Source organism: Myotis daubentonii, chromosome 2 (genome assembly GCF_963259705.1).
Source record: "Myotis daubentonii chromosome 2, mMyoDau2.1, whole genome shotgun sequence".
Lineage (NCBI taxonomy): Eukaryota > Metazoa > Chordata > Mammalia > Chiroptera > Vespertilionidae > Myotis > Myotis daubentonii.
The window spans coordinates 138,978,948-139,005,150 of record NC_081841.1 but is presented as its reverse complement, the minus strand read 5'-3'; the positions used below and the strand labels follow the sequence as shown (position 1 = coordinate 139,005,150).

The following is a 26,203-nucleotide window of genomic DNA, read 5'->3' as shown; positions in this document are numbered from 1 at the left end:
CTATCTCTCTCCCTTCCTCTCTGTAAAAAATCAATAAAATATATTTTTTTTAAAAAAAGTAAAAAGCAAGGTCTTATGCTTGTGAGAATTATGAAAATCAACCTGTAATCTTTTTTGTCAAAGGAGGATATTCCTTAGCTTAAGAGCAGTCATTTTGAGCCCTAGCCGGTTTAGCTCAGTGCATAGAGCACCAGCCCACAGACTGAAGGGTCCCAGGTTCTATTCCAGTCAGGGGCACATGCCTGGATTGCAGGCTCGATCTCCCCACTGGGGGCGTGCAGGAGGCAGCCATCAATGATTCTCTCGGCTGCCATTCTAAGTTGCATGACTTGCAATTTCCCAGGAGGCCACCATTTTAAGTTTTGGTTTCCTAAATATCTAACCTCCCCCATCCTCCTTTGAATTAGCCAATCGTGCAAGAATGTGAACCCGAGCCTTAAGCAATCAGGGTGAGGGGCAGACTGTGCCAGGGATTAAATCTGAGTGGGAAATCTTTGCTTACCAGACTCTTTGTTGGTTGCACACCCTTTTGCAGAAGTAAAGATACTGCTTTGCTGTCTGACCCCTAAGCATCCTTTGTGTTCTACCAGGACCCCTTAACTCTGGGGCTCGCCTTATTTCTAACATGCTGAATGAAAGAAATAAGGAGTTAATCAATGAATGGTATAATTTAAAAGAATGTATCAGTATGAAAAGGATAAAGAGAGACCTCAAATATAATAATGAGATTCTTTTTTTAAAAAAATGTATTTTATTGAATTTTTTACAGAGAGGAAGGGAGAGGGATAGAGAGTTAGACACATTGACGAGAGAGAAACATCAATCAGCTGCCTCCTGCAAACCCCCTACTGGGGATGTGCCCACAACCAAGGTACATGCCCTTGACTGGAATCGAACCTGGGACCCTTCAGTCCACAGGCCGACGCTCTATCCACTGAGCCAAACTGGTCAGGGCATAATGAGATTCTTAATAACTTTCTAAAGCAGGAGAAAGTAAATTCAATAGCTTAGAAATTGAGCTTCATCACACAAAAGATGCACTCAGAGAAAGAACTTTGGATTTAGAAGGTGTAGAAAGAGACTTAAGCCAAACACAGTGTCAAAAGACAGAAGATACAGTTGTTAGACAACTTCAAAGAAAACTGGCTGACACCCCCAAAAAACTATCTATGACAGAGGCTTCACTAGAGGGTGAATCACGTTTTTGTATGAATTTAGAAGATGAGAAACAAGAGTTAAAGAAGGAATTAGATCAAAGCAGAAATCAATCCCAGCATGAAAAAGAACAGTGAAAGAAATAAACAGAGTTAAACCTATCTCTGCAATATAGCTGGCATCAAGAAATGAAGAAAAATGGTGAATTAGAAAAAGATTACCAGGCTTATGGAGTTTTGAGAAGATTCTTAGATTCCAGATGTTCTATGAGATGGGCTGGGAAATAAAGTGAGCCCAGCCACGCCACAGGCCTCAGTGCTGCCCAGCAGAAAGGTCATGTGACCGAGCCACCCCCAGCATCTCCTCAGGAAACAGTGTGCCAGTATGGGGACACAGCCGGCAGGCAGAATCAGACCCACATGTTCCGTTACTAGAATAACGCATTGAGAACTGCTTTATCGGCAAGCATGTGAAGGACTCTGCGTAAGGAAACTGGGCCTGTACCTCCTGAGTAACTCAGGTGGCCTGGCTATCCCTCTAGTTACCTAATTTTCTTAGCCTCCTCCGTAGTGAGAAGCTGGTCACAATGCTAGGTAAGCTTTCTTCCCTTGACAAGTCTACCAGCACAGGGTGATGGCTGGGAAGCACCAGGTAAACCATCTTCCTGCTGAGTAGAATTCTAACCTTCATGTTATTAAACCATGAAAAATACTTTGTTTACAAGATCATCAAAATTAAAATTTGGTTTTCAAGTTCTTCCAGAAAGAAAAAGAAATGTGATTGATTCATTAAAAAACACATTCGTAAGCTGATTGGGTGGCTCAGTTGGTTGGATTATCATCTTGTACACCCAAAAGTTGTGGGTTCGATTCCTGGTCAGGGCACATACCTAGGTTGCGGTTTTGATCCCCAGTTGGAGCCTATGTGTGAGGCGACTGATCAATGTTTCTCACATCAATGTTTGTTTCTCTCTCTTTCTCTCATATCAATAAACATATTCTCAGGTAAGGATTGAAAAACAAAAACATGTATAATTATTGTGCATTTTTAGCTGTACTTTATGAATAGTCTCAAAGATTCCCATGCCTCTGACATAGGTCCATTTCACTTATGTAATAATCTATAATAATAAAAGCGTAATATGCTAATTAGACCAGACGTCCTTCCGGATGACCTTCCAGATGAAGCCGGGGCTGTGAGGGAAGCCTGGGTCCTGGGTGCCTGCCTGACTGGGTGCCAGAGGGAAGCCAGTGCCAGCAGCCAGGGGTAGGAAGGCCTACTCTTGCACAAATTTCGTGCATCGGGCCTCTAGTAAATAATAAATCAGCATTTTGTTGACTTAAGATTTTCATCCAAAAACTCAATAACAGCTTCTTCATCTGCTGATTGAAGCAGTCTCTGAATTAGCTGATCCAGGCACTTCTCCCCACATAAAAATTTCTGGTAAAAGAGAGAAATTTTTATGAAAATCTGATCACTAGAAATAAAGGAGAAATGAAGAAAAGAATTAAGTATAATTAAGTATACACTTAATTCTTTTCTTTACAGTCATTGTTTAATAGCAACAAAGAATTACTAATCTACAATACAATGAATAATACTATTACTAACTTGGGAGGATGCTCATTGTTACTGATTCATATTCTTCACAACTTTTATTTATTTTTTTTATTGAAAAGTAGCAGTTTAAGCCCCAAGTGCAACATAGTTAACAAGACTTTGTCTTTAAAGGGGGGTTTATAAAAAAGCTTATAAATCTTATATTACCAAATTTTTTTTAAATATTTTTATTGATTTCAGAGAGGAAGGGAAAGGGAGAGAGAGATAGAAACATCAATGATGGAAGAGAATCATTGATCGGCTGACTCCTGCATGCCCCACACTGGGGATCAAGCCCACAACCTAGGCATGTGCCCTTGACTGGAATCGAACCCGGGACCCTTGAGTCCCCAGGTCAACGCTCTATCCACTGAACCAAACCAGCTAGGGCTATATCAACAAATTTTACCATGTTATAAAGTCCTGAATTAATAGATGAAAAAATGTGTTTAATTTTTAGATGATTAAAAAATGGCATATAAAGAGAACAATTGATCTACCTGTCCTATACCACATAATTCTGGTTAGTATGGCTTTTTATGTGAAAAGTGAATGTAAAAGAGTAAATAGAATTATATTCTATTTTAAATTAGCATTTTGCTTAAAAGCCAATCTTGTAGAATTTGAATTTTTCCAATAACTCTGGAGACAACAAAACAGATCTGAATCAACTTTTGAAATTTACCATGCCTCTCTCTTTAAAATTCCTCTCTGCCTGGCTTTTCTGACAACACAGTTCTAAGTTCTCAAGCCATTTTTTGGAGAATATATTTGCTGAATCCCTTCTGGTACCTTAGAAAATATCAGGCTTTTTATTCTTGTCCTGAAAATTACACCCTTTTCATTTATATCACATTATTTCACGAAGGCAATGAAGACTGAAATGCCCTAATGCCTCAGGGATCTTGTTGCCAGGCTAACATGCAGACTGCTCCTTGACATTCTATCTTGCCAAACACTCTGGATTTGGCTCAGCTAAAGCCTCTCTGGAACACTATAGCTCACACTTCTCATACCAACTCTCCAAATTTAAATAACTTAATCCATAAATGTTTTAGGATAATTCTGTGTTTTCTTAAACCGGAAATACTGCACAGTAGTTTTGAAATCTAGAAGTCTTGTGTAATAAAAAATATTTATGCGGGAATATTTAGGGGACAAGTATCTTGAGGTGTGCAACTTGCTTTCAAATGGTTCAACAGCAACACAGGTATATATATATATATATATATATATATATATATATATATATATATATATATAGAGAGAGAGAGAGAGAGAGAGAGAGAGAGAGAGAGAGAGAGAGAGAAGAGAAGGTGGAGGAGGAAGAGAGGGCAAACATAGCAAAATGTTAACAACTACTGCATCTAGGTATAAGGTGCATGTTGAACTTGTCTTTAAACATGTGTGCTTGAAAAATTCAAAATAAAAAGTTCAGAAAATTTTATGTTAACTTCCAAATAATTTCATGGAATGAAAACTGTTTGTTAGACCTCCCTACATCCCTCCATAAAGTTTCTTTCTGTGAAATTACTAAAATGATTGACTCCAAGTACCTTTCCTGTGTTATAGAAGTTCTGTGTAATAGTTGTTGGGATTAGTCAATTAGCACATTCTAGTATTTCATAAATGCTCCAAATATAGACACTGGCTTCATGGAAATATTTTATTGTTGGCATCAGGAACACAGAACATTTAAAGTTTTGCTGTTGGCATCAACTAATCTTATAGTTAGTCTTTTTTTTTTTTTTTTTTTTTTAATTCTCAACCAAGGATATTTTTAGTGGAAGGGAGGGGTAGAGACAGAGAGAAACATCGATGTGAGAGAGACACATCAACTGATTGCCTCCTGCATGCGCCCAATCAGTGACGGGGATTGAGCCTGCAACTGAGGTATGTGTCCTTGACTGGAATGGAAACCAGGACCCTTCAGTCTGAGGGCCAACCCTCTATCTACTGAGCCAAACCGGCTAGGGCTATTTAGTCTTTCTTAAATGGTCTTAAAGTTGAATTTTAGGTTGAGTGTACATACCTGTTCTCTCTCAAGTTGAACTGTAGGGTAAAGAATGCCTTACTATCTTTATATTTCACAAAACACCAGCATATAATAAAATTTAATTAAACTTTAAAATTAAACAGAACCATGGCTGGTGTGCTCAGTGGTTAGAATGTCAGCCCACAGGCCAAATGGTCACAGGTTCTATTCCTAGTCAAGGACACATACCGCAGTTGTGGTTTCACTCCCCACCCCCAGTTGGGGTCCGTGTGGGAGGCAACCAGTTGATGTCTCTCTCACATTGATGTTTTTCGCTGTCTCTCCCTCTTCCTCCCTCCCTCCTACTCCTTCTGAAGAACTATAGGAAAAATATCCTCAGGCGAGGGGGGGGGAGAGAGAGAGAGAGAGAGAGAGAGAGAGAGAGAGAGAGAGAGAGGTCTCATCAAAAGAAAGAAAGAGAGGGAGAGAGAGAGAGAGAGAAGAGAGAGAAGAAAGAAAGAAAGAAAGAAAGAAAGAAAGAAAGAAAGAAAGAAAGAAAGAAAGAAAGAAAGAAAGAAAGAAAGAAAGAAAGAAAAGAAAGAGGAAGAAAGAAAGAAGTCCCATCTAGTGAGTTCCTTCCCAGGATTTTTAAACTGGAAACACACAGGATCATCCTCCTCTTGGCTAAAGCTGAAGTACTTAAAAGTTTACAGGAGGTTAGAAGCCACATTTTTAGTCATGGGAGAAAGCAATCTTCAGTGAGATAAGAAAGAAGCTGATATATGGAAAGAAGCAAACATGAGAACTGGATGAAAAATATCCCGATGATATGAAATCCCATATTCATTTATTCCTGAAGCCCAGCTTCATTGCCAGGGTGGTGGCAGTAGCTCTAGTACACTTCTATCCTTGGGGTCTGTAAGGTCACCCATTATTCTTGTGAATTCCTATATAGGTATTTTTATTTATCTAGATTAAAAAGGAAGAAAGAAAGGGAACGTAAAAGCACTATAATAAATTTTTTAATTAAGATTTATACCATTTTAAGAATATGAAAACTTCATATAAAATTAGTGTGCCTGGAGCTCAAATTATTATAGTATTGCCAAGGTGACTTCATCATTTGAAAATTATGTAACAAGGATTATGTCTTCCTAATAATCACAACATATTCACAGCTCAATTGGATTAATCGGAGTGCTAAAGATAAAAAGATCAAAGAGGAAGGAATTAGAGTTCCTACTTTTCAGAAGCTCATAATTTAGTAGGAGAGGTAAGCAATATATAAGCATCATAATACAATGCAAGAAATTTAAAAACACAGAAGAAAGGGTTTTAAGGGAGCCATTAACTGTGAAAAGAAGGTGGCATGAAGGAAAGAAAAAATTTGAATTAGAACTTAAAAGCCAACAGTATTTCTCCAACAGAGACAAGCAGAGCATTTCAGTCAAAAGGATAAGTATGAAGAAAAGTCTGGAAACAAAGTAAACTTAACTTTGGAACAACATGGGTTTAAAATGAGTGAGTCCATTTATATGCAGATTTTTTTCAATATTTTGGCAAATTTTTTAGAGATTTGCTATAATCTGAAAAAATTCATAGATGATCCTTATGATTTTCTTAATAGCATTTTCTTTTCTCTAGCTTACATTATTATAAGAAACTAGAGGCCTGGTACACAAAATTCGTGCAGAGGCGTGGGGGTGTGTGTGTCCCTCAGCCCAGCCTGCATACTCTCCAATCTGAGACATCCCTCTCACAATCCGTGACTGCTGGCTCCTAACCACTTGCCTGCCTACCTGCCTGATTGCCCCTAACCGCTCCACTGCCAGCCTGATTGACACCTAACTGCCCTCCCCTTCTGCCCCGAGTGCCCCCAACTGCCCTCCCCTGCCAGCCTGATCACCCCCAACTGCCCTCCCCTGCTGGCCTGGTCGCCCCTAACTGCTGTTCCCTACCGGCCTGGTCACCCCTAACTGCCCTCCCCTGCCGGCCTGGTCGCCCCTAACTGCCCTCCCCTGCTGGCCTGGTCCCCCTCAACTGCGCTCCCCTGCCAGCCCGGTCGCCCCTAATTGCCCTCCCCTGCAGGCTTGTCACCCCCAACTGCCCTCCCTTGCTGGCCATCTTGTGATGACATGGGTACAGCCATCTTGTGACGACATGGGTGTGGCCATCTTGTGCGAGGGCATGACGGTCAATTTGGATATTGCTGCTTTATTATATAGGACTAGGGGCCCGGTGCACGAAATTCGTGCACTGGGTGTGTGTGTGTGTGGGAGTGTCCCTCAGCCCAGCCTGCCCCCTCTCACATACTGGGAGCCCTCAGGCGTTGACCCCCATCACCCTCCAATCGCAGGATCGGCCCCTTGCCCAGGCCTGACGCCTCTGACAGAGGTGTCAGGCCTGGGCAGGGGACCCTCATTTCTCCCATCACTGGTTCTGCCCCCAGCCCAGGCCTGATGCCTCTGGCCCAGGCATCAGGCCTGGGCAGGGGACCCCCAGACCTCTCCGATTGCTGGCTCTGCCCCTTGCCCAGGCCTGATGCCTCAGCCAGAGGCGTAGACCCCCATCACCCTCTGATCACCTGATCGGCCCCTTGCCCAGGCCTGACGCCTCCGCCAGAGGTGTCAGGCTTGGACAGGGGACCCCCATCTCCCCCCGATCACTGGCTCTGGCCCCCGCCCAGGCCTGAGGCCTCTGGCCCAGGAATCATGCCTGGGCAGGGGACCCCCATCTCCCTCTGATTGCTTGCTCCACCCCCCGCCCAAGCCTGACGCCTCTGACCCAGGCTTCAGGCCTGGGCAAGGGGACCATCATATCCCCCCAATCCCCGGCTCAGCCCCCTGCCCAGGCCTGATGCCTCGGCCAGAGGAGTTGACCCTCATCACCCTCCGATCACCAATCACCGGATCGGCCCCTTGACCAGGCCTGAGGCCTCTGGCAGAGGTGTCAGGCCTGGGCAGGGGACCCCCAGCTCCCTGCAGTTGCAGGCTCCGCTCCTGCCCAGGCCTAATGCCTCTGGCCTAGGCGTCCGGCTCGGGCATCGGGGACCCGCAGCTGCAGCGGCCCCGCGATCGTGGGCTCCGCTTTAGGCCCAGGCAAGGGACCCCTAGCTCCCGGGACTGCCAGCTTCAACCGTGTCCAGCTCCCATCGCTGGCTCCACCCCTACTTCCTGCTATCACTGGCCAGGGCGGAAAAGGCACCTGATTCTCCGATCATGGCTGGGAGGCAGGGCAAAGGCGGCCCCAGGGCCGCCTTTGCCCTGCCCCCCAGCTCTTAGCTCCCCCCTGGTTTTCTGATCACTGTCAGTGGCAGGGGACTTCTTCCTGCTTTCCCTTTCGCCTCCCTGCATTGTGCCTACATATGCAAATTAACCGCCATCTTGTTGGCAGTTAACTGCCAATCTTAGTTGGCAGTTAATTTGCATATAGCCCTGATTAGCCAATGAAAAGGGTAGCTCGTACGCCAATTACCATTTTTCTCTTTTATTAGTGTTGATGGTATACAATATATATAATGTATTATGTGTTAATTGAATGTTTATGTTACTGGTAAAGCTCCCAGTCAACAGCAGACTATTAGTAAAGTTTTAGAAGAGTCGATCAGAAGTTATACATAGATTTCAACTGCAGAAGGGGTCAGTATTCATAACCCCTACATTGTTCAAAGATCAATTGTATATTTAAAGCCCAGGACAATGGGAAATTTCCAGTATAAATGGAATATAGGGCAAGAGATAGTCTGATGCTAAGAAATCTGCACAAGGACTTTGAGAAACAATAAAAATACAAAACAATGTATCACATGGAAGTCTGTGCTTATCTATACTAGTAAAAGGGTAATATGCTAATTAGATCGGGAGACCTTCCGGACAAAGCCATGGTGGTGGGGCTGAGGCAGAGGCAGTTAGGGGCAATCAGGCCAGAAGGGGAGGGCAGTTGGGGGTGATCAGGCTGGCTGTGCGGGCAGTTGGGGGCGATCAGGCCGGCGGGGGGGGGGGGCAGGTGGGGGCGAGAAGGCCAGTGGGAGGTGGGGGCAGTTGGGGGTGAGCAGGCCAGCAGGCAGAGTGGTTAAGGGCGATCAGGCAGGCAGGTGAGTAGTTAGGAGCCCGCGGTCCTGGATTGTGAGAGGGATGTCTGATTGCTGGTTTAGGCCTGATCCCATGGGGATTCCAGATTGGAGAGGATGCAGGCTGGGCTGAGGGACACCACCCCCTCGTGCATGAATTTCATGCACTGGGCCACTACTCTCTCTATATAAAAGCCTAAGCAACTGGCCGACTGTTCGACCGGTAGCTATGATGGGCACTGACCACCAGGGTGCAGACCTCAACACAGGAGCTGCCAAGCTGTGGTGATTTGTTAGCTGTGGTTCTCAGGTGATGCACCAGAACCAGAGAGGAGGGAGCTGGATTCCGGGGTGCATCACCCGAGAACTGCCCTCTCACAATCCAGGACCCCTCAGGGGATGTCGTAGAGCTGGTTTTGGCCCCATCCCTGCAGGCCAGGCCGAGGGACCCCATCTGTGCACAAATCCGTGCACTGTTCCTCTAGTTATCTAGATAAATAAAAATAAAAATAGCCAAAAGGGAATTTACAAGAATACTGAGTGACCTTTCATAACCCAAGGATAGATATGTACAGGGCTACTGCCACCATCCTGGCAATGAAACTGGGCCTCAGGAATAAATGAATATGGGAATTCGTATCATCAGGATATTTTCCATCCAGCTCTCATGTTTGTTCCTTTCAATGTATCAGCTTCATTCTTCTCTCACTGAAGATTGCTTTCTCCCATGACTAAAAATGTGGCCTCTAACCTCCTGTAAACTTTAAGTACTTCAGCTTTAGCCACCAAGGGGAGGATGACCCTGTGTGTTTCCAGTTTAAAAATCCTGGGAAGGAACTCATTGGATGGGAGTTGTTCAGACTTCCTCCTCAAATAAATCAAGTATTGTCTTGGGTCAGGACCATGATTATGTCAGAACATAGAAGTGCCATCAGGGACTATGTGGATGGAGTAGGGAAAAGGTCAGGGTCTAGAACAGCCGTGGGCAAACTACAGCCCGCGGGCCGGATCCGGCCTGTTTGAAATGAATAAAACTATTGAAATAAAAGACCGTACCCTTTTATGTAATGATGTTTACTTTGAATTTATATTAGTTCACACAAACACTCCATCCATGCTTTTGTTCCGGCCCTCTGGTTCAGTTTAAGAACCCATTGTGGCCCTCGAGTCAAAAAGTTTGCCCACGCCTGGTCTAGAATAATGAGAGAGCAGTCCCACAGACATCCACTTTCTCTCCTCTCCACCCCTTCCATTCTGTTTTATAGCAGTTGCTCTGGGGTTAAAGCACTTGTCACTTTTCTTGCGACATCCACAACTATTCAGTTTCTACACTAGTGTCTTTCCTGCATGCAGATTTTAATGTTTTACTACAACGTTTTTTATGCCATTTTTTTCCTTTCACTAATATGGAACTTTTATTCTTCTCCCTAATAAGCTGGTTAGTGATTAATAGAGCATACCAATATGATTTTCCTTATCATTTCTGTGTCTGCCATGCTTGTTTGGTTAGTAATAATACCTTATTATTTAGGCCAAAGTCAGATACTTTATAAGTATAAAAGCCAGTTATCTGCTGCTGCTTCATGACTGAATACTATACTGAGTACCTATGTGCCCTTCTAAAATATATTACTGGTCATAAGAATGTCACTGTCTCATAGAAAATCATCACCACTGCTAGAAAAAGAACTAAAAAATTATGACATAATTAGAACAATATGGTCAAATGTGTTTGGCTATTACTGTGTTTCCTGAGGAAAGGGAAGTTAGCAAATATTTTCTCCTTTTCGACAAGGCACTTATGTTTCCTATCTAAGGCAGCCATAATTTGAGAAAACAGAGGAAATGGCATAAGATACACAGAAATTTCTTAATACTAAAATATGTAGCCCTGTCTGGGTATTTCAGTTGGTTAGAGCATTGTCCCAATACACCAAGGTTGAAGGTATGATCCCCAGTCAGCACATACAAGAATCAATCAACGAATGCATAACTAAGTGGAACAACAAATCAGTGTATTTTTTTTTTTGCTCTCTCCCCTTCTCTCTTGCTCTAAAAATCAATCAATCAATAAATAAGTAGACATTTCTTTTGTAAAATTAGGACTTTAATTTTGAGTACAAAATGGAATAGAATCAAGTGAAAGAGCCCCTAGGTATCACATGGCACCAAGGAAAAGGATAAAAACTTGTTTCCTGCTTTCCCACCTAGTCCTATATGGGAACTAGTTCACTTCCCCCATCAGTGGAAGCAAAAGGGAAATTTTCCTGTGTTTCATCATTAATGTCATGGTCTTGGTTAACATTCCAACCAAACTGGCATGGTCTTTCCCCAACAGTTAACTGTAGTACCTCGATCTAATGAATATACGTTGTGGTAATGCAGATATATAAGATGCCCTCTAGTGTACACACCGTTCATAATTCCCTCCCTTAACTGCAGGCAGAAACCGTGACTATGATGAAATATCACTCCAGTGATTAGTTTGACTTTAAGTTAAAAAAGGGGTATTATATAGGTGGGCCTGACCTAAACATGTGAGCCCTTAAAAAGGCCTGAGCCATTTCTGCAAGAGTTTCAAAGTGGGATAGGACATATGGAGGGGGACATATAGTAAGCAACTGTGTGGATCTTTAGGAGCTGAGGGCATCAGCATCCAGCTGATGGCCAGCAAGAAAATGGGGGCCTCTCTCCTACAATTCAAGAAAATGCCATTCTGCCAACAACCACGTGCGCTCGGAAGATGGCTCTAAGCTCCACCGCCAGTGGCATAGAAGTAGCACGTACCATTTCGTACGGTACATAATGCTTGGTAATGATGATAAACTTGTTATTGGTTAATGTATTTACTATACTAAACTTTTAATTGTTATTTTTAGAGTATGCTCTGTAGACTGATTAAAAACAACATTTTCTGTAAAACAGTATGCCTGGTTACACTGACAGCAGCATCATACATCTCACGTTTACCATGTCTTTTGACTGCAGCATTTTCTTTTGTGTTTAACTAAGTGTGTAGCAGGCTATACCATCTAGGTTTGTGTAAGTGCACTCAGTGATGTTTGCACAATGATTAAATCGCATAACGATGCATTTCTCACAACATATCCCAGTGGTAAAGTGGCACATGGATATATTTAAAATATATTAATGCAATAGCTGGTTTGGCTCAGTGGATAGAGCATCGGCCTGCAGACTAAAGGGTCCCAGGTTCGATTCCAGCCAAGGGCACATGCCGAGGTTACAGGTTCGGTCATCAATAGAGGGCATGTAGGATGCAGCCAATCAATGATTCTCTCTCATCATTGATGTTTCTATCTCTCTCTCCCTCTCCCCTCCTCTCTGAAATCAATAAAAAAAAAATAAAAACAGAGTAGCACCCTTGAAGCTTACACTGTTTAAAAATAAAAAATAAAATATATTAATACATTGTGGGTGTTTAAAAATAAATTAGAATTTATAAGATAGTTGTTCCAAACTGGCATAAAGATCATGTTTCTTACCAGTAAACTAATAAAAATGTTTGCAAATTTTAAGGTACTTACATAAATTGGTTTAATGATTTAAAATTATTTAAAAATATTTTAGACGCCCTAACCGGTTTGGCTCAGTGGATAGAGCGTCGGCCTGTGGACTGGAGGGTCCCAGATTTGATTCCGGTCAAGGGCATGTACCTTGGTTGCGGGCACATCCCCAGTAGGGTGTGTGCAGGAGGCAGCTGTTCAATGTTTCTCACTCATTGATGTTTCTAACTCTCTATCCCTCTCCCTTCCTCTCTGTAAAAATTAATAAAATATATTTAAAAAAATATTGTAGACATTACTCTCTACAATTTGACTATACTTTTTTCAAAAGTTGAAGGTACATAAAGCATACTCAGTGATATTACCTTAATGTCACGAACTTCATATGCTATCCTGTGGTCAGTGACTCTGTCCTGGGTGAAATTATATGTCCGAATTCTCTCTGCCTGGGCTCTTGTTCCCACCTGTGTCATAATAAAAAGCAATTCATATTTAAACTTTAAAATTACCTCTATTATAATGAAAAAAATTACTTGTAAATTACTTTCCTATTTTAACAGCTTAAATATTTTCTAAAATTCTATATACACAGTGGCAAAGAGCAAGAATGGGCAAAACTTAATGTTTACGACTACAAGTTTTATTTTTTTATTTTTAAAATATATTTTATTGATTTTTTAACAGAGAGGTAGGGAGAGGGATAGAGAGTTAGAAACATCAATGAGAGAGAAACATCCATCAGCTGCCTCCTGCACACCCCCTACTGGGGATGTGCCCGCAACCAAGGTACATGCCCTTGACTGGAATCAAACCTGGGACCCTTGAGTCCGCAGGCCAACGCTCTATCCACTGAGACAAACCGGTTAGGGCTAAGACTACAAGTTTTAAAACTTAGTTGTGGAATAAGAATTTATGTCTCTTTGATACTTCAAATTCCATATACATAAAATCAAATTATCTTTCCACTCCAATCAGTTCTTTCTCCTAGTTTCTACAAATGACACAATATTCTCTTTTATCCAAGTAGAAAACTCTGACATCCTACAATGTAACAAACATTTCATGGGAGCTTATTCTGCCAGGCTTAGATATAGACACTGAAACCATCCATTCTCTAACTGCCCACTTCCAATGGTTTCAAGGGTCTCATTATATCCTGCCGTTCCATCTACTATCTATCATCCAAGAGCTCATTATTTCCTGTAAAATCTCCTGGTTAATCTTCCAACTCTCTCCTTACATTGTGTTACCCTGTTTAGTCTTCCCAAAGCACAGTTCTCTGATCAATTTTATTTGGTTCCTTATCTACTAAGCAGACAACTCAGAATTTAAGGTACTTCATAATGTGGCCAACTTTCCCAGTGTTATTTCTGAAAATGATGTGTACCTCTATAATTCTATTTATTATACCATATCACCATTATGTGTGCCTGTGAACTCTGTTAAAGTGTCATCTCAAAGGATGCCCCTCCCTGACACTCCTACCATCTCTGCCAGTCCTGGTCCCAACAACTGAAATATGTTATCTGCTTCCTTCAAAACTCCAAACACTTGAAATCGTCACATACCAAAGTTTACCTTATTTTATTTGTATTCTTCTTAGTCTGTGCACCTCTCCTACCTCCCCAGCATACGATACACACAATACCCTCTCTCTCCACTTTTTAAGATAAAAAAAAGACACTTCTATAACTTATTTTCTAAAGCATATAATATAGCCCAGCCGGTGTGGTTCAGTGTGGAGTGTTGCAGGAGGCAGCCAAACAATGATTCTCTCTCATCATTGATATTTTTCTCTCTCTTTCCCTACCCCTTTCTCTCTGAAACCAATAAAAGTATATTAAAAAAGAAACATCCTATATAATAAAAGCATTAATATGCAAATCAACCAAATGGAGGAATGACCGGTTGGCAAGGGGCAGGGCCAGCGAGTAGGCAGTGCCAGGCCAGCCAAGGCACGTGCCAGCAGGCAGAGGGAGGGGACGGTGATCGGGGGGCAGTGGCGACCAGCTGCTGTGGCAGGATGGTGACGGGCGGGGCCGGCCACTCGCAGGCCAGTGCCGTCCCTTGATCAGCCCACCTGGTTGCCTCCCACAGAGCGGGCCTATTCTGTCAGTCGGACATCCCCTGAGGCTCCCAGACTTCAAGAGGAAGCAGGTTGGGCTGAGGGATGCCCCCCCCCCCACCGAATGCATGAATTTTTGTGCACCGGGCATCTAGTCCTATATAATAAAAGGCTAGTATGCAAATTGACCTAACGGTAGAACGACCAGTCACTATTACGAGCACTGACCATAGGGAGCAGATGCTCAATGCAGGGGGAGCATCGCTCAGCCAGAAGCCTGGCTCATGGCTGGCGAGTGCAGCAGTGGTGGTGGGAGCCTCTCCTGCCTCTGTGGTAGCGCTAAGGATGTCCGACTGCTGACTTAGGCCCACTCCCCATGGGTAGTCATCAGTCAGATATCCCACAAGGGCTCCCGAACTGTGAGAGGGTGCAGGCCACGCTGAAGGACCACCACCACCAAGTGCATGAATTTTGGACACCAGGCCTCTAGTCCTATATAATAAAAGGGTAATATGCAAATTGACCCTAATGTTGGAACAATCAGAACGACTGCTGGAGCAGTCACTATGAGGTGCAATGACCACTTCTCGGTCTCTTTCCCCAGCCGGCAGGCTCTGATTGCCTGATGGTGAATGGGGAACTGGGGGTGGGTGGCGGGGGATGCAGGCAGTGCCAGGCCAAGGCCCCTGTCCCACCAGTTGCCCCAAACACAGAGGGTGACCCAAAACTGGGGCATGGCCGGCGAGTGGGCGGGAATAGACAACCTCTCGGTCCCTTGCCCTGGCCATCAGGTACTGATCACCCAATGGCGAACGGGGAACCGGGGGTGGGTGGCAGCGGGGGCGGGGCTGGCTGCAGGCAGCCAGGGAAGATGGCCCTGATCACAAGCTAGGCCTAGGGACCGTACCTGAGCATGAATTTCATGCGCTGGGACTCTAGCATAATATAAATATGTCTGATCATCAGGAGAGTTTTTTTAAATGATAGTTTCCTAAGCCCAATCAGGGATTGTGCATTTTATTTTATTATTTTTTAATATTTTATATTGATTTCAGAGAAGAGGAGAAAGGAAGAGAATGATAAAAACATCAGTGATGAGAGAGGATTACTGATCAGCTGTCTCCCACACACCCCACACCGGTTATCCAGCACGCAACCTGGACATGTGCCCTGTCTGGGAACCGAACTGTGACCTCCTGGTTCATAGGTCGATGCTCAACCACTGAGCCATGCCGGCCGGACCAGGGATTGTACACTTTAAAAAACATTCCATAGGCCATCATTCTGTAACCAGCCAGGTTTGGAAACTAATGTCTTAATGCCGAGGACCCCATCCAGATCAATCACAACAGGAACTCAGAGAGTGAGGCCTAGGAATCTGCAAAGTTTTTTAAAAAAAATGTTTTCTTATTTATTTTAGAGGGCTGCAAGCTTTTTAGGTGGTAAGTGGAGCCAGGGTTGAGAACCTGGCACAATGCCTTCCATATAAAAGCTACTGTATATACTAGCTGAAGAAAAACTCTAAGCATTAGAAATACTAAGACATTTCAAACAGGTGGACAAGTTAATTGGGAAGCATGGAGGTCTTTTCTGGCTTCTCAAATCAGATGACTGAAGAAGACACACAGTTTGCATAAGGCCAATCTTTTTTTTTTTATTTTTTTGATCATATATGAGCATTTATTCCAATACTGTTGACAGTATGGGAGAGCAGCAGGTCATCCACAAAAATCTGCTCTGCAGCCCCCCATAAGCCAGCTGCTTATATAGGGTAGGACAAAGATTAAATGGGTAAGTAGGGATTACACGCATGAGGAAATAGGCACTGTGGGCCAATCTTGAATACTTATTTTAAAAATTATTATGTGAAACCTCTAGTGCCAAAATGTCAAATAGCAAGTAAATCCCAATGTGTCTTATTAAATCAAATGTGGCAGATTTCACAATATTTATGGTATCACTTCTTTGCTAAGAAGTAATGCTTTGTAAATGAGCATTCCTATCTGAGGTTATCACTAATAGAGGATTACTATATTACTTATCCTGTTGCTTTAACTACTTGAAATTAGAATGTAGGTAAGGAATACTAGAAGGGCAAAAGTGTGAAAAGACTAGGACATCTAAGCAAAAAGAATAATGTTTAGTTTTATACAATTTATTATCCTTTAAAGCTACAAAATCTTCCAAACTTACTGTTGCATACCAATCTAAGTAGTTATTTCTAGATTCCACTTTCTCTTGACCCTCTCTCAAAAACAAACTACTTTTCTTGGAATTTAAAACCATATAACACTTTGTTTACCTAAAACAATGACATTTATTAATTTTGCTAAGAACTTATCTATTTATATATTTGAATAAATAATACTGTGCATGTACACAGTACAAAATTCCAAAAGGGTATATAATGAAAAATAAATATTTTACTCCATCCCCAAACTCCATCTAGCAATCACTGTTACCAGTTTTTTGCAAATGTATAAAAAATAAATGTATTTTTTATCTCACAGAGTTATAATGAAAGCCTAGGTTTTTAGATTTTAAAAAATCTAAAAATCTCTTAAATTTCCAGAGAATTACTTTGTCTTTTATACTGATTTTCTTTCAAAAACAGTTATGATATAGACACTAGAGAGAAACAACTGGGAAATAATTTTAAGTTTATTCATATGTCATCTACTCATTTCCAAGCTGGCATGTCCAATTTTGGTCATAATCTGTCAGTTCAAATGCATTTAAATTATTGTTTATTTACAAATAAGCATGTTTCTCTATGCTCTAACATATTTCCATTTGATCAAAAATAAAGACCACATTTTCTACATACTTTTTGTGAAGAGGTATTAAATTACTAGAAGCCCAGTGTATGAATTCGTGCACGGGTGGAGTCCCTAGGCCTGGCCAGTGATCAGGGCCAATTAGGGCCAGCCAGCTGGGGAGAGGGAACATGGGAGGTTGGCCAGCCACGGGAGGTTGGCTGTGGGAGTGCACTGACCACCAGGGGGCAGCTCCTGCACTGAGTGTCTGTCCCCTGGTGGTCAGTATGCATCATAGCGACTGGTCATTCAGTCAACCGGTCCTAACGGTAACTTAGGCATATATATACATATATATATATATATGTATATGTATATGTATACACACACACACACACACACATACACTACAGGCCCAGTACAAGAAATTCGTGCAAGGGTAGCCTTCCCCCCGGCTGCCAGCACCAGCTTCCCTCTGGCAGCCGGGACCTGGGCTTCCCTCGCAGCCCCAGCTTTGTCTGGAAGGTCGTCTGGAAGAATGTCCGGAAGGACATCCAGTCTAACTAGCATATTACACTTTTATTATTATAGACTAGGGGCCCGGTGCACGAAATTCGTGCACTGGGTGTGTGTGTGTGTGGGGGGGGGGAGTGTCCCTCAGCCCAGCCTGCCCCCTCTCACATATTGGGAGCCCTCAGGCGTTGACCCCCATCACCCTCCAATCGCAGGATCGGCCCCTTGCCCAGGCTTGACGCCTCCGCCAGAGGTGTCAGGCTTGGACAGGGGACCCCCATCTCCCCCTGATCACTGGCTCTGGCCCCCGCCCAGGCCTGAGGCCTCTGGCCCAGGAATCATGCCTGGGCAGGGGACCCCCATCTCCCTCTGATCGCTTGCTCCACCCACCGCCCAAGCCTGACGCCTCTGACCCAGGCTTCAGGCCTGGGCAAGGGGACCATCATATCCCCCCAATCCCCGGCTCCGCCCCCCACCCAGGCCTGATGCCTCGGCCAGAGGAGTTGACCCTCATCACCCTCCGATCACCAATCACCGGATCGGCCCCTTGACCAGGCCTGAGGCCTCCGGCAGAGGTGTCAGGCCTGGGCAAGGGACCCCCCAGCTCCCCACGGTTGCAGGCTCCACCCCTGCCCAGGCCTAACACCTCTGGCCTAGGCTTCTGGCCCGGGCAGCGGGGACCCGCAGCTGCAGCGGCCCCGCAATTGTGGGCTCCGCTTTAGGCCCAGGCAAGGGACCCCTAGCTCCTGGGACTCCCATCGCTGGCTCCACCCCTACTTCCTGCTATCACTGGCCAGGGCGGCAAAGGCACCTGATTCTCCGATCATGGCTGGGGGGCAGGGCAAAGGCGGCCCCAGGGCCGCCTTTGCCCGCCTTTGCCCTGCCCCCCAGCTCTTAGCTCCCCCCTGGGTTTCCGATCACTGTCAGTGGCAGGGGGCTTCTTCCTGCTTTCCCTTTCGCCTCCCTGCATTGTGCCTACATATGCAAATTAACCGCCATCTTGTTGGCAGTTAACTGCCAATCTTAGTTGGCAGTTAACTGCCAATCTTAGTTGGCAGTTAATTTGCATATAGCCCTGATTAGCCAATGAAAAGGGTATCATCGTACGCCAATTACCATTTTCTCTTTTATTAGATAGGACTAGAGGCCTAGTGCACAAAAATTTGTGCACTCGGGGGGAGGGGAAGTCCCTCAGCCTGGCTGGTGCCCTCTCGCAGTCTGGGACCCCTTGGGAGATAACGACCTGCTGGCTTAGGCCTGCTCCCGGGTGGCAGAGGGCAGGCCAAATCCCTAGGTGCAGCCCCTGGTCGGGCTCAGAGCAGGGCCGATTGGGGGGTTGGGGCGCCGCCCCCCGTCATACACAGAGCAGGGCGGATTGGGAGGTTGCAATGCCACCCTCAGTCACACTCAGGGTAGGGCTGATTGGGGGTTGGGGCACCGCCCCCTGTCACACTCAAGGCAGGGTCGATGGGGAGGTTGCGGCGCCACCCGTCACACACAGAGCAGGCCAATCAGGACATTGGGGCGCTGCCCCCTGTCACGCACAGAGCAGGGCCCATCAAGGGGTTGGGGAGCTCCCCCCTGTCACTCACAGAGTAGGGCCAATAGGGGAGTTGGGGCACCGGCCCCTGTCACACACAGAGCAGGGTGGATCAGGGGATTGGGGCGCCGCACCCTGTCACACTCAGGGCAGGGCCGATGGGGAGGTTATGGCGCTACCCCGTCACACACAGAGCAGGGCCTGTGGGGGGAGGGGGGGGTTGGGGCGCCACACCCTGTCACACACAGAGCAGGGACGATCAGGGGGTTGGGGCGCCGCACCCTGTCACACACACAGAGCCACAGGGCGATCAGGGGGTTGGGGAGGTCCCCCCTATTAGGCACAGAGCAGGGCTGATCAGGGGGTTGGGGCGCCTTCCCCTGTCACGAGCAGAGCAGGGCGGATAGGGAGGTTGTGGCCCGCCCCCTGTCACACTGATCCCGGTGCCGGGAGGCCTCGCGGCTCCACTAATCCCGGTGCTGGGAGGCATATTACGCTTTTACTATATAGGATAGATGCCTGGTGCACGAGTGGGGGCCGGCTGGTTTGCCCTGAAGGGTGTCCTGGATCAGGGTGGGGGTCCCGCTTGGGTGCCTGGCCAGTCTGGGTGAGGGGCTGAGGGCTGTTTTCAGGCTGGCAGGTGACTGAAGCTCCTAACCGCTCCTTTTTTTCTTTTTTTTTTTTTTATTCTGGGTCAGCTTTAGCTCTGAGGCTTGGCTCCAGGTCTGAGGCCTCAGCTGCTGAAAGCAGGTATCTGGTTTGTTTATGTTCTATAATCGAAACACTGTTTCAACTCCAGCTCTGAGATCCCGGCTGGCTGAAAGCAGGTTTCTGGAGTTTGTTTAGATTCTATATTTGTAACAGTGTTTCAAACTGCAAGCTCAGAGGCCGGCAGCGGCAGGCAGGGAACGTTGGCTTCCTCCGTCACTGGAGCAAGCAAGCCTCATGTTAGTTTCAAGCTTCCTGGCTGCCAGCCGCCATCTTGGCTGGCAGTTAATTTGCATATTGCCCTGATTAGCCAATGGGAAGGGTAGTGGATGTATGGCTAATTACCATGTTTCTCTTTTATTGGATAGGATAGATTATACCAAATAAATCTTACCTGTAGTTTTCTAGCACTTTGTTGTTGACATTTCTCTTTCTCAATCATCTGTTTGTAAAGTCTAGCTCTCAACACACGCAAAGCTATTTCTTTATTTTTTATCTGTGATCGTTCTTGTTGGCATTCTACTACAAGCCCTGAAAAATAACAGAGATTAAAGGTAAAAACTGTAGCCTCCATAAGCCAAATTGAGATAGAAGTGAGGGGTCAGCTATAGTTCAATACAACTGGGGGTGGTGGTGAAGAAGAGACAGACTTGAGGAATATTTTAAAGTTCCCCCTGGGTCAATTAGGGAAAGGTCACAAAGGATTAAGTACGTTTTATTATTTCTTATTTTTTAGATTTAGCATACTTCAGAAATTATACTTGTTATGATGGTAGTAGGGATAGATGGCTAGATTCTGATACTTAAATGAGATATTTCCGATGAGAAGATTGAAAGCAGTTGCATCTGCAGATGATTACACATACTTTCATTCCCAGAGCTCTGCCTCTCCATCCCAGTTCATCCAGAGACTTTTGTAGCTCAATAAAGTGCAAAATACTGTCACCCCCAATACAATGCTGCTCCATTCTCTGTCCTACTTGAGAAGTCAGCTTTTCCCCTTTAGATCACAAATATACACAAGAGCTCATGTTTTTAAAAAAGGACTTTACATATAGAAACCAATGAAAAGAAACTACCCAAACTCTTTCTTTCTTTCTTTTTTTGGGGGGAGTTAATTCTCACCCAAGGATATTTTTCCATTGATTTTTTAGAGAGTGGAAGAGAGAGGGAAAGACAGAAACATCGATGTGAGAAACATTGATTGGTTGCCTCCTGCACGCGCCCCGACCAGGGCCTGGACCGGGGAGGAGCCTGTAACCAAGGTACGTGCCCTTGACAGGAATCAAACCCGGGACCCTTTGGTCCACAGGCTGACACTCTATCTACTGAGCCAAACTGACCAGGGCTCAAACTCTTTCAAAGGAAGAGTTTATAGTGAATGTTTCTCAGCTGTCTTGGTTCTAAAGACAACTGATCAGCACATCTAAATACACATTTTGGTTAGCCAACTTCCGAATTTGGGTGGGTTTGACCCATTGTGGAGTCCAGTAACTAGCCCAAATCTAGCCCTGGAATGGTGATCCTTGAAGCTTTGGGCTGCTGTTTTGTTTGTTTTTTTAAAATATATTTTATTGATTTTTTACAGAGAGGAAGGGAGAGGGATAGAGAGTTAGAAACATCAAGGGGAGAGAAACATCAATCAGCTGCCTCTTGCACACTCCCTATTGGGGATGTGCCCGCAACCAAGGTACATGCCCTTGACCGGAATCGAACCTGGGACCTTTCAGTCCGCAGGTCGACGCTCTATCCACTGAGCCAAACCAGCTAGGGCTGGGCTGCTGTTCTTAATTTTGTAACTATCACTCTGAAAATGTGTCCAATCCTGATCCCAGGTACATATATAACAGAAGGCCAGCTGTACTGATAGGGTGGTAACTATTTGCAGGAGATTTTTAAAATGTGTATAAAACTCTACTCTCAAAACTACTGTCACAGGGTTGTGCCACCATATTATTAGTTAATCCCAAAACTGCTACTGACTTTATCTTCTTGTCTTCTCTTATTTTCTAACATTGTCCCTGACAAAAACAGGCTGAATTCATTAAGAAAGGGTGCAAATTCCATAGTGTGCAAAGCCCGAAGGTAGAAACCAGATAAGAGACTCAAGTACCACAGGTTTAAGCTGGGAAATGCCACCATGATGAAAGAAAAGTGAACTTCAGATGAACTATGACTAATTAACGTACTAAAATTACCACAGGGTTGAGGAGTGGGGAGATATTCTGCCAGATACATTTTAGACTGTGAGCAGAAGGAAGATGATAACAGCGCATGCCCTCCCGTCCTATGGAATGTGTACCTCCTTGAAGAAATCTGATCCTCTAGGTTTTTTACATGTTTCTTACGTCTTACCTTGATCCTTTAAAATTAACCAATCATTTCACCAGGGCAAGAAGGTGTTTTTTGTTTGTTTGTTTTTTATAGCAAAGGTGGAAATTTATTGAAGAACAAGTGGGGAAGAGGAAAGAATCTCACAGCACAGACTTCCACATGGGGAGAGGGAAGAGTCCCCAGGAAGGTGCTTTTTGAAGATGAGCTTACCTTCCTCCATTCTTTGATCAGAGAATAAAATTTCTGCTCTGCTTACCAAACTCTGTGTCCTTCTATTGGCATGAGTGACCTTGATTCTGGGCAGAAGGACCTTGACTCTGGATCCCTGACTCATAAGGATCCGTGACGCTATATTTCTACCCTGTCTAAACAAGCTACAATCTACACTTGCTAATACTTTAAGAAGGACACCTAGGTTTCACCTCTTTTAGTTTAAACTTATTTCTTTTTTTTTTTTTTAAATTAAATCTTTATTGTTCAGATTATTACATTTGTTCCTTTCCCCCCCCCCCCATAACTCCCCTCCTCCCAGTTCCCGCCCCAGCCTCCGCCCTCACTCCCCACCCACTGTCCTCATCCATAGGTGCACGATTTTTGTCCAGTCTCTTCCCACATCTCCCACACCCCTTTCCCCCCCAAGAATAGTCAGTCCATTCCCTTTCTATGTCCCTGATTGTATTATAATCAACAGTTCATTCTGTTCATCAGATTATTTATTCACTTGATTCTTAGATTCACTTGTTGATAGATGCATATTTGTTGTTCATAATTTGTATCTTTACCTTTTTCTTCCTCTTCCTCTTCTTAAAGGATACCTTTCAGCATTTCATATAATCCTGGTTTGGTGGTGATGAACTCCTTTAGCTTTTCCTTATCTGTGAAGCTCTTTATCTGACCTTCAATTCTGAATGATAGCTTTGCTGGATAAAGTAATCTTGGTTGTAGGTTCTTGGTATTCATCACTTTGAATATTTCTTGCCACTCCCTTCTGGCCTGCAAAGTTTCTGTTGAGAAATCAGCTGACAGTCGTATGGGTATTCCCTTGTAGGTAACTGAGTTTCTTTCTCTTGCTGTTTTTAAGATTCTCTCTTTATCTTTTGCTCTTGGCATTTTAATTATGATGTGTCTTGGTGTGGTCCTCTTTGGATTCCTTTTGTTTGGGGTTCTCCGCGCTTCTTGGACCTGTAAGTCCATTTCTTTCACCAGGTGGGGGAAGTTTTCTGTCATTATTTCTTCAAATAGGTTTTCAATATCTTGGTCTCTCTCATCTTCTGGCACCCCTATAATTCTGATGTTGGTACGCTTGAAGCTGTCCCAGAGGCTCCTTACACTATCCTCGCATTTTTGGATTCTTTTTTCATTTTGCTTTTCCGGTTGGATGTTTTTTGCTTCCTCGCATTTCAAATCATTGACTTGATTCTTGCGCTCCTCTGGTCTGCTGTCGGGCGTCTGTATAATATTCCGTGTGTGCTTAATTTCTAGTTGGTTCCCCAATATAAGATCGAGGGTCTTATTAGTTTTCGTGTAGATCTCATTAAGTTTATCGGCAGCTTCTAAACAGTTCTTGAGAGACCTTAAAAGTGTGGTTCTGAACTCTATTTCTTCCATTGACAATTTTGTCCTGTTTCTTTGTCTCCGCATTTTGTTATGCTTCCTTGGTGCACCCCCTAGTGGTCTTTGTTCACAGTCTTATAGATAAATCTTGATTGTTGTAGCTAATTCCAGGGAGGGTTTGACCTCCAGGCCAAGTGGCTATGAGAATCAGCTGTGTCAGCAGTGAGAGAACTTCTGTCCTCTAGGGAGGTGCTAATCTAGCCTTTGCCTGAGGCTATCCGGCAAATGCCTCTGTGCAGGGCTTGGGCGGGGCGGGTCGCACAGGATCAACAGGGTGGGCCGGAGAGAGCAGTTATGGCGGCTCTCAGTCCTGTCCCCAGGGGCTCTGCCTCTCTGAGTCCCAGCACCCGCTGCAAAGCTGGGAGAGAAAGCTGCACTCGCTCTGACCGAAGCCAGACAGTCCCGCTTCTCCCGTTTGAGTCTGGGTCCCTAAAGACTCGCCCGGATCTGGTGCTCAGAGTCTGCGACTCCCTCCCGATTGAAAACAACAACCGCGCCCTCCGCCAGCCCGCTCCGCACTCCGCACCTCAGAATTTGACTTCAGCACTGCGCCTCCTCTGAGTGTCCGTATGCGTTTCTCTTTCCTCCTAGTTGTAGGACTTCCACTCAGCCAGTGTTCCTGTGGTTCTGGGTGATGTCCCTTCCGTTTTTTGGTTTCACTTTTGAAGTAGTTGTTCAAAGCAGCAAACTCCTGCGTTAACCTATGCCGCCATCTTGGTTCTCTTAAACTTATTTCTTGACTGCTTCATTGCAGCCACATGTTTGAGCTGGGGTGCCAACTGGCTCCCATCTCCCAGGCATTTCCCTGGAACTGTCTTAAACTAGCTAACCTTTTTTTTTTTTTTCTACCACCCAAAGAATATGAAAATTTACATGTCATGATGGCTAGTCAGTCATAAGCTTTCTTTCAAATGAATCTCATCAGCTGACCTGTACTGATTTTTGCTTAGACACTTGCATTATTCCTATCCAGTGGGTCAGTCTAGAACTTATATAGCTTACAACTCATTAATTCCTAAGGAAATCTTGTGATTATATATTTTAATAACTTCTATACAGGAGTATTTATTCATAAATATGCCCTCAAGAATAGAGGATTTAGGGGGTGAAAAGATATGTTGGATAATAGAAGAGCTATTAAAACAGAGTGCTGGGTTTATTTAAAAAAAAAAAAAAACTATAGAAGGGTTTTTGGAAAAAAGTTTTCTCAGTGTTGTTTCAGTGCTCTATAAGAAATTCCAAAGTTGTAGGTAGTAGGAGTACCAAATAGTATTTAATGTATATTTGCTGAGCCATGGCCAGGTGGCTTGGTTGGAGTGTCGTCCAATACACCAAATGGTTGTGGGTTTGATTCCTGGTCAGGGCACATACGGAGGTTGCAGGCTTGATCCCTAGTCGGAGTGCATATGAGAGGCAACCTATTGATGTTTCTTTCTCACACTGATGTTTCTATCTCTCTCCCTATCTTACTCTCTCTAAAATCAATGAAAACATATCCTTAGGTTAGGGTTAAAAAATATCTATCTATCTGCTTAATAACTACATGTATTATTTAAAAGATTTTCAATTATAAATGAGAACAAAATTCCGTATTTTTATTCTAAAAAGCCCATTAAATTTTCTTTAACCTCTTTGAAATTGAATTGCAGCCCAGTTGATATTGCTCAGTGGTTGGAGTCAATCTATGAACCAGGAGATCACAGTTTGATTCCCAGTCAGGGCATAAGTGCAGGCTGTTAGCTCGAACCCCACTAGGGGTATGCACGAGGTAGCGGACAGATATTTATACCTTTCTCTCCCTTTCCCTTCCTTTCTCTAAAGTCAATAAAAACTTATTTTTTTAATAAAAGCATGAGCCTTGTAGAAAACTGGGTTAATTTCATCTTACAGCTTTTGAAAGATGTAGGAAGACTTAGAGTCAAAGAAAACTATGCAAATAAAAACAAAGAAGTAATTATTAACTTTAGAAAATAAAATCATAGTATATTACTTGTCTCAGTAGTGAACACTATTTACCTGCTTCTTACATAAAAAAAGTGGAAGATTAATTTTGCCAAAATACTCATCTACTACATTAAGTAGTGAATATATATTCTTATACTTAATCAGATCTGCCTATTAATTAGAAGCACTGAGATAATTACCAGAAAAAGTAGCTAAAAGAGTTTAAAGTGATTGCCTCTTGAGTAAATTAGGGTCAAGGAAGGAAGGAGGGAGGAAGAAAAGGTCCAAGGAGCTGCTATTTTTTTGTTATAGGACTTTATCATTGGACTATTTTTTGTTTTTAAAACCAACATTAAAAAAATACTGATTTCAGAGAAGAAGGGAGAGGGAGAGAGAGATAGAAATAT

General features: G+C 44.0%; 1 protein-coding gene across 1 annotated transcript in view; it reads right to left on the bottom strand.

Annotated features, from left to right (window-relative positions):
* Window positions 1-1,934: 1,934 nt before the first annotated feature.
* MTRF1 (mitochondrial translation release factor 1) overlaps window positions 1,935-26,203 on the bottom strand; it is a 43,580-nt gene continuing 19,311 nt past the window's right edge. The window contains exons 9-11 of the mRNA XM_059684742.1: window positions 20,299-20,435; window positions 12,688-12,786; window positions 1,935-2,595 (exon numbers count right to left, since the gene is read on the bottom strand). Coding sequence (XP_059540725.1) covers window positions 2,479-2,595; window positions 12,688-12,786; window positions 20,299-20,435 — 353 coding nt within the window. The 3' untranslated portion in view covers window positions 1,935-2,478. The remainder of the gene's footprint in view (window positions 2,596-12,687; window positions 12,787-20,298; window positions 20,436-26,203) is intronic.